This window comes from Merops nubicus, unplaced genomic scaffold (assembly GCF_000691845.1).
Source record: "Merops nubicus isolate BGI_N331 unplaced genomic scaffold, ASM69184v1 scaffold2970, whole genome shotgun sequence".
Lineage (NCBI taxonomy): Eukaryota > Metazoa > Chordata > Aves > Coraciiformes > Meropidae > Merops > Merops nubicus.
In genome coordinates, this window is record NW_008583368.1 from 1,972 (window position 1) to 17,087 (window position 15,116).

At 38.0% G+C, this 15,116-nt stretch overlaps 1 protein-coding gene across 1 annotated transcript; it reads left to right on the forward strand.

Annotated features, from left to right (window-relative positions):
* The first annotated feature begins 1,307 nt into the window (after positions 1 to 1,307).
* IL13RA1 (interleukin 13 receptor, alpha 1) lies at positions 1,308 to 13,064 on the forward strand. The gene is made up of 9 exons (XM_008940383.1): positions 1,308 to 1,451; positions 3,847 to 3,982; positions 5,796 to 5,916; positions 8,131 to 8,315; positions 8,687 to 8,838; positions 10,053 to 10,185; positions 10,645 to 10,741; positions 11,341 to 11,425; positions 12,945 to 13,064. The coding sequence occupies exons 2-9, from the start codon at positions 3,880 to 3,882 to the stop codon at positions 13,062 to 13,064; spliced, it is 996 nt and encodes a 331-aa protein (XP_008938631.1). The 5' UTR covers positions 1,308 to 1,451; positions 3,847 to 3,879.
* Positions 13,065 to 15,116: the final 2,052 nt, after the last annotated feature.

Below are 15,116 nucleotides of genomic sequence, written 5' to 3' on the forward strand. Positions count from 1 at the left end.
AGAGAGGAAACAGGGCTGCACCTCTGTGTGGGAAAACTGATTTCAGTGGAGTTATTCTGCCCCTTCCCTGTGCACTCCCCTAAATGTTGGGGTGGGTTGTGCCTGGTTTCCTGGGACAAGCGAGTTTCCTGGGATGAGTAAGACTAGCAGCACTAGTTGATATCAGTCTGAAGTGTTTGTGAAACCACTGCATAACAAAGGTGCTTTCTTTCCACAGAAAATAGATGGTGATGCCTCAGAGATGGTACCTGTAGGTACTCATGGGAAGCAGTCTCATTTGTCCTCTTATTTAATGTCTTCTAATACACACCAGAATAGCCCTTTAAAAAAAAAAAAAAAAAAACAAAAAAACCAACTTTCATTTTCTTAGGGAGTTGCCAATTGGTAATTTTTTTTAGAATTAGAGTGTGACACATACTTTAATTAATTTCTGGCAGTTTTCTGTTTTCTGCCATATTTCCCTTCTTTGTTTTCCAAAACGACCTTCAGGCTGTGTGACTGGGTATCAAGCAGGCTGTGACTCAGTGCACAAGAGTATGGAAGGGTCAATGCAGAAATGGATTTATCCCAGGAACTACCTCTGAGTCATGGCTCTTCCTCTGCATCTCTCTTGCTTTTGAAGAGATGAAAAAATGTACTGCTAGAAGTGCCAGCGGTAAATTACTATTTGTCTCACACTGGTTTTGCTCATTGTGCCAGAGAGCAGCATTAGAAGTTTAATAAATGAGTAACTGAAAAAGCATTGTGGTTTGGTTTCTTGTTTTGTTTTGTTTTTAACATTCTTGATTTTGTTTGGATTGTGGTTCTAACATACAGCTATTGCTTGCAAGGTGTGATTGTGGTTTTGAAGTTCTCTCTCTAAAACTGCATTGATAGATAATTTTTGGGTGGAATAAAGTGTTAATTGCTTCACCAAATGTATATACGGTTTTTACTATTTTGCATGTGAAGCAAATTTACAGCAGAAAAGACGTGAAAAATGAGACTCATTTTCCCATGATGAACTAAATTTCATTACCACAGCCACTATTTTGTTGCACGCTGCAATTTCTTCAAAATTAATTTTCAGATTTTTTGTGTGTTTCTTATATTTATTTAAATGATTGATGCACTGAGATAACAGAAATAGTAGAAACAATTTAGTGGGCAGTAGCTTATCTGATAGCAAATGCAAGCAGGCGAAGTTGAGAAGTCATTTGTTCTTTCCTGTTAGAGAGTTCAAAATCTGTCAGCATTACAAACGGTAAAATGTGGCCCAACAAGATTGTTATGCTGATAACTCCTTTCTTTTAGGAGCAACAGTTCTTCCACCTCCATCCAACCTGGACTACTCATTTGTCCAAATCTGCACCTTGAACTGGACATGGAACCCCCCCGAGAATGTCAGCAGTAGCTGCAACCTGGAGTATTCCAGCGACATTGTGATTGGTGATGTCCCTCAGGACAAGAGAGTAAGTGCATCGCCTCTTTAAATTCTACTCAGCTCCAGTAAATATCTTACTCTGATAAAGTGGTGTGTAAAGGTGTGTGTCACATATGTGTATATTAATACAGTTTTAATAAAGCCTTTAATTCTTGTCATGGGATCAAAACTTCAAAAATGAGTCATATCAGAATGTAAGATCTTCAGACAAGAAAAAAATCTCTCTGTCTCTAATAATTGAGCTGCTACCAATAATACAGAAGTCCTGTAATAATAATGTGAAGACTTGTTTCAGTCTTCACTCATACAGCTTTCCAGCGGCGGGGGGGGGGTGGAATATACAGGGCAGTCTACATCTTTAAGACTGAAATGGGAAGTCTGCAAAGGCTGATCTCCTTCACTTTGAATTCCATTTAAGAAAGAAGTGTGCACATTAACCTTGGTGTATCTGTGATTTGACAGCATAGCATCTTTCAGAGGTAATGCTGAGTATTAACATATTCCCACATTTGCCCTGTCCCTGTGTTTAGAATTATTCATGGGACTTGTGTTATGAAGACAACACGGAACACATTTGTTCCCTGGAACAGAAATTGTAAAACTTTGTTTTGGGCTTTTGTTTTTATGTCTGTGATAGATGGTTTGTAGCTCAGATGTGATCCTTGGTGTGGATTAACAATCATTTGGTCAGGTCTGAGAGCAGCATTGCCATGAATAAAGAGGCTTTAGGACAAATATTTTTTTAGAATTTATTGCCAGGAAGATAATATGCTCTCTGTCCATAATTCCAAACTGTGAGAATTAGAAGCCTTGAATACAAACCAACTGTGGGGTTGCCAGAGATGCTGTATCAGACATAGTTAAAATCGATACTATGCCTCTTGAAACAGTCCTTTATTGTTGAGCCCTATTACAGTTTTATGGCCTGATGTTTACAGTGGCCCCTTCACAGTGACGGCTGTGCCGTGTTCCTTGATATTCTTTGATAGCTCCAGGATATCCTGGACTTGAAGTAAGGCTGTAGTTCTGTGAACAGCTGAGCCAATGTAATGGCTTAACACTGCTAAAAGGATGATATTTGATTTTTTCATGCACTCTTCTCTAAAGATCTTCATCAGACATTTAGATGAATTTGCTTGCTAACTCAGCAGAAACCTATTTACCTCTTCTGATGGGTTCATTAACAGGTGGAAAGTCTGGTTAATGTTCTTAATAAGTTCATGGAAGGGTCTAACAGATGTGAAGGTCAGCAGCAGTTGAAGGAGCTGTGGAACAGCCATTTCACATGACGAGAAGAACCAGACTGTGTATCATCTTGCTACATCCTTTTGCATTATGGCTAGTAGAACCTAGTCTGTTCGTGGCTGTTTCATTTCCTTCCATTCTCATTAGTGCAAATATTTTATTTTTTTTCAATATACGTAAGTGGTTACACCACTCTTTGTCATAACAAATTACTTTTTTAACTTTTTAAAAAAAATCTCGTTTCCATCTAAGTAAAAAACATCCCCTTTGCCAAATAAAAGCTGCTCAAGATAGTGTATGACAATAGGGTAAGTCTTTTTCTCACACAACCGCATAGTCTCTTCTGAAAATGGAAGCTCATGGATTACTTGAGCCTCACATGGTGTCACTGTATTCAACAGCCACCTGTGGATTTGTTTTAATAATTTTTTTTCTTCTGTCCCTTAAATCCATGCAAATTCTTATAATCACTCTTTTGGTTCCATCTTCAAATATTCTTCTGCTCGTCATGCACTCGTGCACTCACACAGAAAGCTGGAGATTCGATCTCTAAGCGCCTGTTTATGTAGCTGTAGTAGAATCACTTTCTCCCACGTTATACGTGTTCCTTGATCTCTGCGTGGCATATGCTCGTGTCTACAGGTTACTGGAGTAGAAGTCGTTCTCTTTTGGTGAGTTCTGAGTGTACCTGATAAGGAAAAAGAAAAGCTAAGTGATGCTGCAGCTTCCCATGTTGTCAGACTCTCATTTAATTTGGTTTTGAGTTGCAGCCTTTTTGAGGAGTTGTAACGTATTCTTACATTAATAGTAATTCACACAGAATCACAGAATCGCTGTGGTTGGAAAGGACCTTTAAGATCACCGAGCCCAACCATTACCTAACTCTACCAGGCCACTTCTACACCATATCCCTGAGCACCCCATCTAGACAGCTTTTAAATACATCCAGGGGTGGTGACTCCCTGGGAAGCCTGTTCCAATTTCACCCACAGAAAGGTGAAGAGACCTGGCCCAAAGTCTCCCCGCTTCTACAGAGGTACCTTGAGTTACTTAGAGTTGAAGAAGTATTTTGGCCAGTGGTTTCCTTACTGTGCACCATAACTGGTATGGACTTTTTCCCATTTGTCTGATGCAGTGTGCCAAATGTTCTGCTTTTCTTTCCCCCCATCCAAACCCAGGAATGGAGTAAGAGTCGTTTCCGTGTGACAGATATGTTTTTTAATAAGGAAATGCGTTTCAAAGTGAGAAGTGAATGCAAGTTTGATAACAGCAGCAAGCCCAGCCAGTGGGTGGAGACCTCTCTTCTGCCAAAAGGTAACATGGGCCAGACCTGAGACAGACCTGCCTCTCTTGGCTTGAGGAGGCACAGCCTTCTTTTCTCTGTTATTTTAATGAAATATCATAGAAATATATTGTAGAGAAATATGGAGATACCAAACACAAGGGCTGGTTTAACTGATAGAGCTTGAACAGCACAACTGTACTATATTTAAACACAACTGGAGTCTTCTGTCACTTAAAACATTATGAGCAAGCTTGTAAAATTTAAGTGCTCTTCCAAGACAATGATGCAATTCCCATCATTCCTTTTGTCCCTGCTGTGCTGTGTTTGAGGGATAAAAGCTAAGTTATATTAAGCCTGATGACTTTGTAACTAACATCTAAGTCAATTTATTTTTTCTGTATAAGCAGAAGTCCCTAAAATAAGCCTGTATTTGTAAATATTAGAGGGATAAATTAGCAAATTTAACAACTTGTTGAATAAATTACTTAAGTGCTTTTAGTAGGGTTCCCTCTTTCAAGAGATAACTGAGGTCTACAAAGCTGTGCATAGCAAAATGTGTAAAGAAAAATATTTTTTCTTTATTGACATCCAGAAATCAGAGGTCCATAGAAAAACTGTTAGGAAGCAGATTTAAAGGAATAGTGTATTCTGCTGCATGCTGGAAGTTAGGAGGTACAACAAGGCAATAGAGTCTCTTGCCTTGAGCAGTAGAAGTCTGTCTAACCCAGGAGTGTGACTCGATGTGGATGAAAACTGCATGTGGATGGGAGAATCTGAGACCTTATCAGGCTTGTCTGCCTGTCTGTCAAAAGAGTATTCTGGAAAATCAAGGAAGCAGATCATTAGGACAGCATGTACTAAACAAGTTGGGACTTCTAAAAGTCTCTGGCAGATAAAATATTTTTAAATACTTCTTGGAATAGGAAACCCAGTTTCATTTTCCTATACATTTGACAGTTGCTACTTCAGGGAGAATGCAAGCTCAAAAGTAGAAAGTAGTCTGGGGTTTGCTATCAACAGAAGTCTGGGCTGTTGATAAAATTAACATGCATTTTATTTTTAGTTCGTGGAGATGCTTCTACTTGTTACAAGGAAAAATCTAATATGCTGTAATACAATACAGTAGAAAGAACTTGTACCATGCAAAAATGCAAGACTGAATCTAAAAGACTTTTTAGGCTGTAATTACCCTGCCTGGGAGATACACTGATATCTCCTTTCACAATTGCTGTGTACTCATTTGTATTTATGTTCTGTAATTCATGTTTTCAATATGTTGAAGAAGTTGAATCTTTGGGGTCTCAATTAAAAATTCAGCTTACCCTGTGTTGCTTTTGTCCATACTTAAGATCTACAGGTACTTCCATATTCAGAATACTGAGAAACTAATATTTTATCTGGGGAAGATAACTAAAATTAAATGTTGAGTATTTTTAACATTGATGGCTGTAATAACTATTTCAAAGCTAGTGCTATCCCTATAGTTGCCAGTTACATTAACCCCTTTTTCAAGTATCTGTAGTTTAATAGAACAAAATGTTTCCTTACTCAACACCTTGTTCTTAGCATCAGATAACTCTAAGTAGTAATTCAGATATGGAGGAACCTGAGACAATTAGCTTGCATTTAGAAGTTACTCTGCTGAGATTTCAACTATTGCAAGCAATAAACGACTGTCATTCACCATCTGCTTTGCTGAAGCAGGCAGTGCAGGCTGAGGGGTAACCCATCTTTGCCTTCCAGACTGTTTCAGCTCTGTAAAAAGGGATGTTCTACTGGAAACTGGGGAGAAGATTTTGCTGGCAAAATAAATTTTAAGAGACCTTCCAACTTGCCTTGCAGGTATTCCAGGTACTGCTGCTGTTGACTTGAGCTGTGTTTGGCACAATTTGGAGGACATGGTTTGTACATGGCGTCCTGGGGAGAATGCAAGCAGTGATACCAACTATACCTTGTTCTACTGGTTTGTATGAAGTTTTTATTCACAACTCTGAAGTGCTTGGGTGCTAATCTTTAGTTTTACATTACCCATTTTACTTGTCTGCTTCCTGTTGCTTTAAAAGGTCCCAAGGTATTGTGTGCAATTTAGAGTTGGGTCCTGTCCAACAGAAAACTTGGCTGCTGAAGGGTTAAGAGGTTTGTGTTGCTGACTCTCTTTGGGAAGCTGATATACTATTATGTGAAGCACTGACTGCTTCCTTTAGCCCATTTTAAAATAACTGCTATTACTTTCTAATTTTTCCTAGTTGTGGATTCAAAGAGGGAAGAACTGAGCTAGTACATTGTGTTAATTGCTTTCTTTGCAGCCCAACAAAGGCCATTAAAGCCAGAATCGCTCACTAAAGCATATGCCAGCTCTTAAATCATTGGAAAATAGTACAAAAACATTAATAACACTTAGCAATAGTTTTGTTTGTACTTTCAATGTCATAAATTATTGATTCACCTTGAAAGTTATGGAGAACATGTCTTTATCATCATCCCCACTTGCCAGCTGATTGCCATAATTGGATTCTTGTTCCAAAGCAAGAGTTGTGTTGTGAGCAAAAACTTGGCTTCAAGATCTGTGCACGCTAATCTATGCATATTTCTGCATGTTAATGGGCCTTGTGAAATGCCAGATTGCATTAGCTTCTGTAGAAATGTTGAAGTTTTCTTTCTGAAAGTCCCTTGTACTTTTAAATGAGCTTTCTGTCTTATCTGAACTAACTAACTGAACTCTTACTTTTCTTCTCCAGTGGCAGTCTCACAGGCTAGCTGTTTGATTTAATGCATTTGAACAGCAAACAGCAGGAAACTTGCTGCTTCAGTTAAGTACAGAGAGGACTGTTCTCTCTCTCTAAACTGCTACTGTTTTTTAAAAGAACAGTACCAATGAGGCATTGAAGATCTGAATTTTTGAGTATATGGCTACTTAGAGCCCTAATCGAAAGTATTAGTCCATTATATTTTCAACTTACCCTTTAATTTTAATGAAAGATGCAGTGGCAGCAACAGCAAAGTGTTTTGATCCATGCTGCTTAGAAAGAAAAATACCCTTTTTTATTCAAAAGCTGAAAACTAAGAAAACACTTGATTTTTGGAATGAAAGAAACATTTTTCTATATGCAGGTGAGGCAGGTGAGGTGTGTTTGGTTGGTTTTTTTTTTTGTTGATTTTGGCTTTCTTTGTTGTTTGTTTTTTTTCCAGAAATGACTGAACAATGACCTGAAAAATTACTGCTTAGTTCCATTTTTTATTATTCTTCATTGCTATTTTCCTCTAAACCTCTATCGTTTCATCCAAAGTAAATATGAATATAACACTAGCTTAGAACAAGGGAATCCAGTCAGTGCAGAGTAGAAATGGAGGCTTCCAAGTGAAGGTTGATGCATTGGCAGGGTGCTGGCTGCTCTGAATGCTTCCCTCTTCAGCAGCCCCAGGGCAGGGAGGTGAAAAGGGAATGTAAGAAGGGCAGGTAAAATATGGGGTATGGCTTCCCCAGCCTGTATATACTGAGATTTTAAGTGGGGGGAAGTAATTTCAAAGTCTATTGTGCTCCTAAATGAAACTCTGATTTATTCTATATCATTTTAAAATAAATAAATATTCCATTTTCTCAGGACAAAAAGCTACTGGCATATTTTCATTGGGACTTGTGGAACAAGCAGAAGCAAGGAAGAAGGTCATCATAGCTTCTCTGTTATTGGAAGCGAGTACTGACAGTTTGAAAAGCAAATGCAGGCAATAGGTGAAGCTTGAACATCTCAAGCAAGAGTTGAGATATATGTGCCATAGCTAAAGGAGATTGATTAGCTCATTCTATCACAGAAGTGAAATTCTGTTGATGGGAAGTGGCACAAGTTAGTTTGCTTTCTAAATTTTTTTCTTTTAAATTGTTTTCCCACGTGGAAAATGTGAACCAAAGCTGAAAGCTGCTGTTACCTTTGATGCTTCAGTATAAAGGAAACCTGCCTCTCTTTCTGCTATGTGACACTCTTTACAAAAATAATAATTTTTCCTAAAGCTTGAGATAAATTAGAAGCTTCTTACTTTGCTTAGCTTTACGTTTATATATGCTATAGCACAGCTTTAATGCAAGACCAGTCTTTAGAATTTGTAACACAGGTTTTAAAACAAGCTCGCCCCTTGCTGTCCTGTTCTTTTGAAGTTTAAAAAAATATTTTTATTCCTATAGGTTTCATGGTTTGAAAAACCCTAAGAAGTGCAACAACTACTCTATTCACCAGGGAATCTTTGGGTGCGTTTTCAATTTTAGCTTCCCCAAAGTCACCAATACTTACCCAGCTATAAGTATTTTGATTAGAGATGATTCTGAAGAAATTAGACCTGTGTGTGCAAGTAAAAATCCTACCACTCTTGGTAAGTTTAATATCACATTATAAAAAAAATAATGTAAAGAAAAAATTTGCTCATATATTGTTTTGTTTGAGAAACTTGCACCTTATAAGCTGTGGATGACACAACATGATTAGAAGTTCCCTTCTGTTATCTTTGATTTGGGAATTATAGACAGCGCTTTTTTTAGAGGGAGTAGGGATTGGGGGAGGGTAAATTTCCACTCATTTGTCACTCTTACTTGTTTTTTTTATTCTTCCTTGACTGTTTTCTGCTAACTTTTTCCTCTGTCTGCTCTTGAACTGATACAAGTGTAGTAATATGCAATGTAGGACTTGAACAATTTTCCTAATCAGTGAAATATACTTTTTAACTCTTCAATTTTTGCTTTTCAGTAAAACCTGCTACACCAAGACAAGTTACACTGTCAAAGATTAATGATGAAATATATGTAGAATGGAGTGAATCAGACACCTTTCCAGAAAATTGTTTATTTTATGAAGTTGAATATCGCAATGGTGATTTGGACACCGCTCAGATAGCTAAAGTAATTTTTCATTATTTACAGTTAACTGTGGTTTTTTTTCTATGTATCCTTTACAACATGTGTTGATATTCACAGCAACTCAAATATTTACTGCTTAAAATTAAAAAGTATGTATGCTGTATGTGAATGGGTCTGGTGCACTAGCTGGCAGTGTTACGTGGACATAAGATTTTTCTCCCACGCAGTAGGTTTCTGGCAGTAATATCTATGCAATGCAATTAGTATAATTCATGATTCCTTGCCATCATTTGTTATGGCAAAGTAGTAATGTGTAAGAACAATCCAATAAAGAAGGAGACACTAAACTAAACGACACTTATCAGAAAATATACTGGTGCCTGTGCCTGTCTGCTTCTTGGTGATATGGGACTTTCATCTGTTGGTACTGGGTTTTCCTGTTGTTCATCTGTGTTCAGTCAGATGAATGCCTTGTTCTTGAATGATGTGACCTGATTACTGTAAAGAAAAATTAGTTGGTGTTGCACACAAGAACACAGAATATTATGCAGAAAAGCAAGGAGATAAAAAGACTGAGGATGAGGGGGGAAGAAATAGGTGTGTAGTCTTAGATACACTGTTTTTAATGGATATATGAAAAGCATTGACTTCAGCATCTGGATGTACTCATGCCAGCATCTGCATAGCCAAACGTTACTGTTTGATCAGCATGATAAACAACATGATAAATTTAAAAGTAAGGTGGGAGTCTTCTGTGGAGCATATTTAGCTTGTCCCATCTCAAATTTAGCAAACTCGCATATTGTCAGTTTCCTAAGGAACAATGATATTTTGGATCATAATTGAAGTTCAGTCCTGTCTAGTGTGAGTACTTCTCTGCAGAGGCAACACAGAAGACTTTGGTATGGTCCAAGTTAGATCAACAGTTAAGTTAAAGTTAGTTAAAGCTAGATTTATGCTGCCCTGACAAAGAGAAGGAAGGCAGCGTAAATCACAGGTAGTTTAAACATTGATGCCAAATGCTGCTGGATGGATGTTGCAGTGAACAAGATTAAATCTCAACTTTGGAATTTCTATTTGGACAGTCTGTGCTGGTTAAATGCCACTATGTCCTTTTTTAAGGAGTTCGATGTTCACATAGAGTTCTTCCATCAAAACATTGAGAATATATTAACTGCACAATGAAAATAGGCTTGTAAGTGACTGAAATATGTTGTTAATTGAAGAAACCAAATTCCCTTTTCTTTTTACCTTAGGTTGAAAATAACTATATGTCAATTCCTAGCATTGATCCTAATAGCAAATACATCTTCAAAGTGAGAGCAAAACCAAAGCCTGCGTGTTACAGCAGTGAGCTCTATAGTGACTGGAGTGAAGAAAAGAGTATTGGTAAGAAAATTGTTCCTGCAACCTCTTGCTCTTTATTCTTCATTTGCAAGGCATCCAGTATCTTTTGTCTACTAAATTAGTGAGAGTTTAAGTTCATATAAATCTTATTTCATTTTAGGTGACAGGAGGGCAAGGGAGTCCTAGTTCTTCAGCAGTCCATCAACTTTTGCCTGTATTTCTCTACATGTTGATGGAATTGCCATCTGTGTAGCTGTGCAATGACCCTGTTCCAGTGCTGTCACTTTTTCAATCCTGACTCTCACTGTTTTGCATTTCCTTGCCAAATATGTCTATTTTATAGTATCCTGGTTTGAAAAATGCATCCTTGCCTATGAAAGTGCTAATGTATTTAAAAAACATTCAGTCTGTGAACAAATTACAGCGTTCATTAATTTGTTGTCATTATTCCTAAAAAGCTTTTCAAAACATCCCTAAGGTTCTACAACTTTTGTTTTCCAGGTGAGAAGGTGGACTCTACGTTCTATTTGGTTTTAATAATCACCATTCCTTTAATAGTAGCAGTATCTACAATAATTCTATTAGTTTATCTAAAAAGGTAAGTAGTGATCTCCCTTTTTTTTACAATCCACTCATTCCAATTAGTCTTTGACTTGCTATAATTCATCTCTCCTGCAGGTAACTGTCCATGATGTGGCATGTTTTAATAGCATCTGTTTTATCCATAGTATGTATTGTGTAACAAAAATGGTAACACCATTGTACCTTGGTCATTAAAATTAGGTTTATAGACTATATACATGCTCTGGTTGTACTTGGGTAACACTGCTTATATCTGCTTACAGTTAGACCTTTGTTGCATAGCTATTGCAACCCATCTCTTCAAACAATTAAGTCTAAATTCAAAATTAAGCTTATGTATAAAATATATTTGAGCAGACTTTTTAAAAAGTCAGTATTTTCTGCTGTCTTTGTCGACAACGAAAGTTATTTAGAACCTGTACATCTAAATATTCCCACTTCCTTTTGGTTTAGGGAGTTAAAATAAGAACTGGGTACAGTTACACAGAGAATGAAGGCTAGCCAGTGATGCCAAAGCTGACTCCACAAAACTTGATGGCACCCAAGTATGACTTGAAATGATGACTTTAAAATAAATATCTTTCAGCTAAATATTGTCTTTTTAATTTTCTGAAGGCTGAAGATATTAATTCTTCCACCAATTCCAGACCCTAGAGAAATTCTTAAGCGCATGTTTGGAGAACAGAATGAGGATTCCCAGGTTAGTAAGAAGAGGCCAAATAATCTGTTGAACCAGAGTCTGTGGGCTTCTAATTTTCTTTTTCCTAATGCCTGTGTCTATCTTAGAACCAGATGTATATAAGTAAGTATACCGTGTGAAGACGAAGTATTTACAGTAGTAAGAGTTGTTCAGAAACAATTACCCAAAGCTAAGAGGAATTTTTTTCCCCTTCAAATTGCATATACTTTTCTAAATAACAGAATAATTAAACACTGCTAATGTATTTCACAGGCTGCTAGTCACTTAAATGTGTTTTGGGTTGGCTTGGGGGTTGGGTTTTTTGGGTGGTTTTTTGGTGAGGCGTGGAGGGACATGGGACAGGATGGATGTGACATGAAGGGGAGGTGCTCTGTTTTGCTAGGGTTTTTTTGGTGGTTGGGTATTATGGGGTTTTTTGGCAACTCAGATAAACCAATTCTCCTGAACATTCAGATCTTTCCCTGCTGGTTGCTCATATTTTTGATGCTGAATAAGGCTGTTCATAGTTGACTTCCAGAAACATAGCTTTTTAGTACTTTCACTTGTTTTCATGCCTGCTTCAAGCTTTGGTTGATGGAAGACTTGATATGTTTATTCTTCCTGAAATAAGGGCCCATAATTTTGACTATGTAAGCTCTTATTTCTAAACAAATACAACTCAGTAGCCCTTTATAAAAAAACTAAGAGAAGAAGTCCTAATTCAAACCTGGACATAAGGCAATGAACAGTGGCCATGTATGGAAAGGATCTCCTGGCTCACTGTGGCATCTCAAAATTTATTAATTGTTTGTAGAGGATAATGACTATCAGTGTGTCTGGTGCTGCATGTGCAGTGAATGTTCTCAGTTGAACAGGAGTCACAGGGATTGGTGACGTTCTTACCACTAATCTCCTTTTGTGGCCTCCCAATTGCAAGTGGAGTCAGAGTCAAAAATCCAGTGTTCCCTTTTTCACAGGAGTATTGTGAGCTCACCTAATAATACACCAGAACCAAGTGGAAAGCATGGATCTGGCCTCCTTGTTTACTACATTTTGGATAAATATTTCAGTGTGTATTGGTCATTATGGGACTAAGATGGGTCTCTCAGCCATGAGGACCATAAGTATGGTAGTTACTACACTTTGTTGTGCTTTGATGAGCGCTTTATTGCTGCTCCAAGTAATGCTACTTTCTTGCCTCTGAGTATTATCTTCTCTGTGTGCTCAGGGTCTCAGTGAAAACTCCACTAAGCATATGCATCCTCACTTCTCCATCCTTCTGCCTGAGTTTCACTCATTAGCTGTAGTTGGAAGCATTCTTAAGATGGAGACCAACATTCAGTTCTTCCTCATCTCCAGAGAGGACAATTCATCTGTCAGCCAGACCTAAGCCATGTCCCTGATAAGCACAATATGTTGCCCAGCTACTTTGGCTTTTTCACCGTAACATAGCCCACACGTTGTGAAACAGGTCTGTCTTATGGGGCTGCAATGCTCGCCATGAAGAAGCACTGTTAAAAATGTTGTTGTTCTCTTTCAGAGCTGTGCAAAGGATGACTGTGTGAACGCTTATGACAGGTTAATTAAGGAAGAAGAAATTCATTCTTTAATTTTAACAGAAACTCCAGAGCGTGCTGATTCTGAAAATGAAAACCGATAAACTCTGCTTTATCAGTTAAAGATGAGGAAACTTTCGTTCCTGCTCCCGTACCTCAGGTGACGATTCAGATGGGAAGAGGCCTGCAAGACATTCATCAGCTTCCATCTTACTGAGCCCTCTCCGAGCCTTACTTCTCTGATGCTCAGAAGATACATCAGGAACAGTGGCCATTCCTCCATCTCTGCTAGAAGTATTCATCTTCTCTTGTTATTGTTCACATAAATGTCATGTGACTGCACTGCAGCATCTCTCATTTTGGCTCCAGCCAGCTCTGCCTTATTACTTGCCATTTGCACTCATGTTTGTACCTCACATCAGACTGTAAATATTTTTTCTGGAGTAAGCACTGTGACTTCCCTGAAGTATTTGGCTCTGTTTTGCAGCAGGTGAGATGAGGCTCATTTACTGTAGATAGCTCATTAGTGCTACTACATGGAACTACTACCAGGTAGGATGCCAGAGCACGGGCTGTTTGCGGATGACCTGCTTCACGTGCTTCAGGGCAGGGCACTTTGATCTTCCTACACTTCTGGTTGGTGTGTGTTAGCTGTGGCCTGGTCAAACACCATAAAAGAGGATTGATTTTTCTTTAAAAACATGCGTGAAAGCCTCCCTGCTTTCCAGCTGGTATTCAGACTATTCCAAGAGAAGGCTAAGTTTTCTTATCCTTTTAAGTTCTTCAGATGCTTTCATGGACTTCTTGGATTAATTATACTTTGTTTAAAATTATAAACAGATTATTTTTTTTTACTTATGTTGTGCAACGGCAGATAAATGTATTGAGTCTCACCAGACTGTGATTCTATTTTGGCCATATTGGCCTGAAAACACCCGATTTTTGGAAGCTGAGTCTGTCCAGCATAATTACCAGGATGGATGAATGAATCTAAGGAGCTCTCGTCAGAGGGGTCAGCAAGTGTTAAACCACCAAAACCGAATTAAATCAAAGGCTTCAAGACCTATCCTTAGTACTGAGCTGATGGACTTGGCAGAAGATGACAACCATGGACTGCTTTCTAAGGGATAAGCTTTATTCTTTTTATAGTGATGAGGCAGTGATTTGAGGTTCCCCTCTAGGACCTTAGCTTAACCTTAAAATAAGGTGCTGATTTAACTTTAGAAATAATGATTAAAAAAAAAAATCTTCTATATTTTACTGCAGCAGCTTTATGACTGGTTTGGGTTTTTTGTTTGGTTTTGGGTTTTTTTTTTTTGTAAATCAGGAATTTATTTGTTCATTATTTTTATGGTTTTGTTTTGAGGTTGCTTTACCCAGCAAAGCTCAACAGATGTTTTCTGGTACAACTGTGACATTGCTCTGAATTCTGAGCACTAGTTTCTAGCTGGGCTGCAAAGATGTTAACAGCAGTACATTCATTGTGCTGGACGCAGAAAGTAATGTAATGGGGAGAAAGGGATCCATGGAAACTGCGTATGGTTGGTGTTCAGGAATTTCTTGCTCCTCCCAGCCAAGTGCAGACACGTTAGTCATTGATAGAATCAGTCTTAGCAGACTGGGAAGAGACCTTCTTAGAAGGTGGCTGGGAACAAACGGAATAGCCACTAACCTTTTAAAGTTCAGCCTGTCCTCAAATTCCACTCAATCTAAATCTGGAATGAAATGCTACATTTTTTAGAACACATTGTTCTATAAGAAGTAGAACTTAATGGAGCTTTCTTTTTCACTTCAAATTTACATCCTTTAGCTTCTTATGTATTCCTTACCTTTCAATAAATCATTTTTTGTCCCAGTCTCCACTGAGCCTCTCAAATATAGAGTTTCCTCTGTATCTCTTGTCTACCTCTCGATACTGGTGGTAGAAAGAAGAGAAATGTAGCAGATCTAGCAGACCCCATATTAGCTTAAATCTTTTACTTACAATCAGGCTAAAAAAGGGGGAAAAAAAAGACATCATATAAATTGGTTAATGAGACAAAACAAGAATGAAGCCTCAGGGATTTCAGTGAGATGAAAAAAACCCTCAGGTTATATAAAGCCGTCTGGCAGCACTATTTAATATTCTAGAGGTAAAGGAATAGCATGAGGGAAAG

What these genes read in the sequence shown, in the direction of transcription:
- IL13RA1 (XM_008940383.1), top strand. Translation starts at nt 3,880, where the DNA reads ATGTTTTTTAATAAGGAAATGCGTTTCAAAGTGAGAAGTGAATGCAAG. An exon ending in AACTATACCTTGTTCTACTG is followed by an intron (nt 5,917 to 8,130) that starts GTTTGTATGAAG and finishes TTATTCCTATAG; the next exon opens with GTTTCATGGTTTGAAAAACC. An exon ending in CTATTAGTTTATCTAAAAAG is followed by an intron (nt 10,742 to 11,340) that starts GTAAGTAGTGAT and finishes AATTTTCTGAAG; the next exon opens with GCTGAAGATATTAATTCTTC.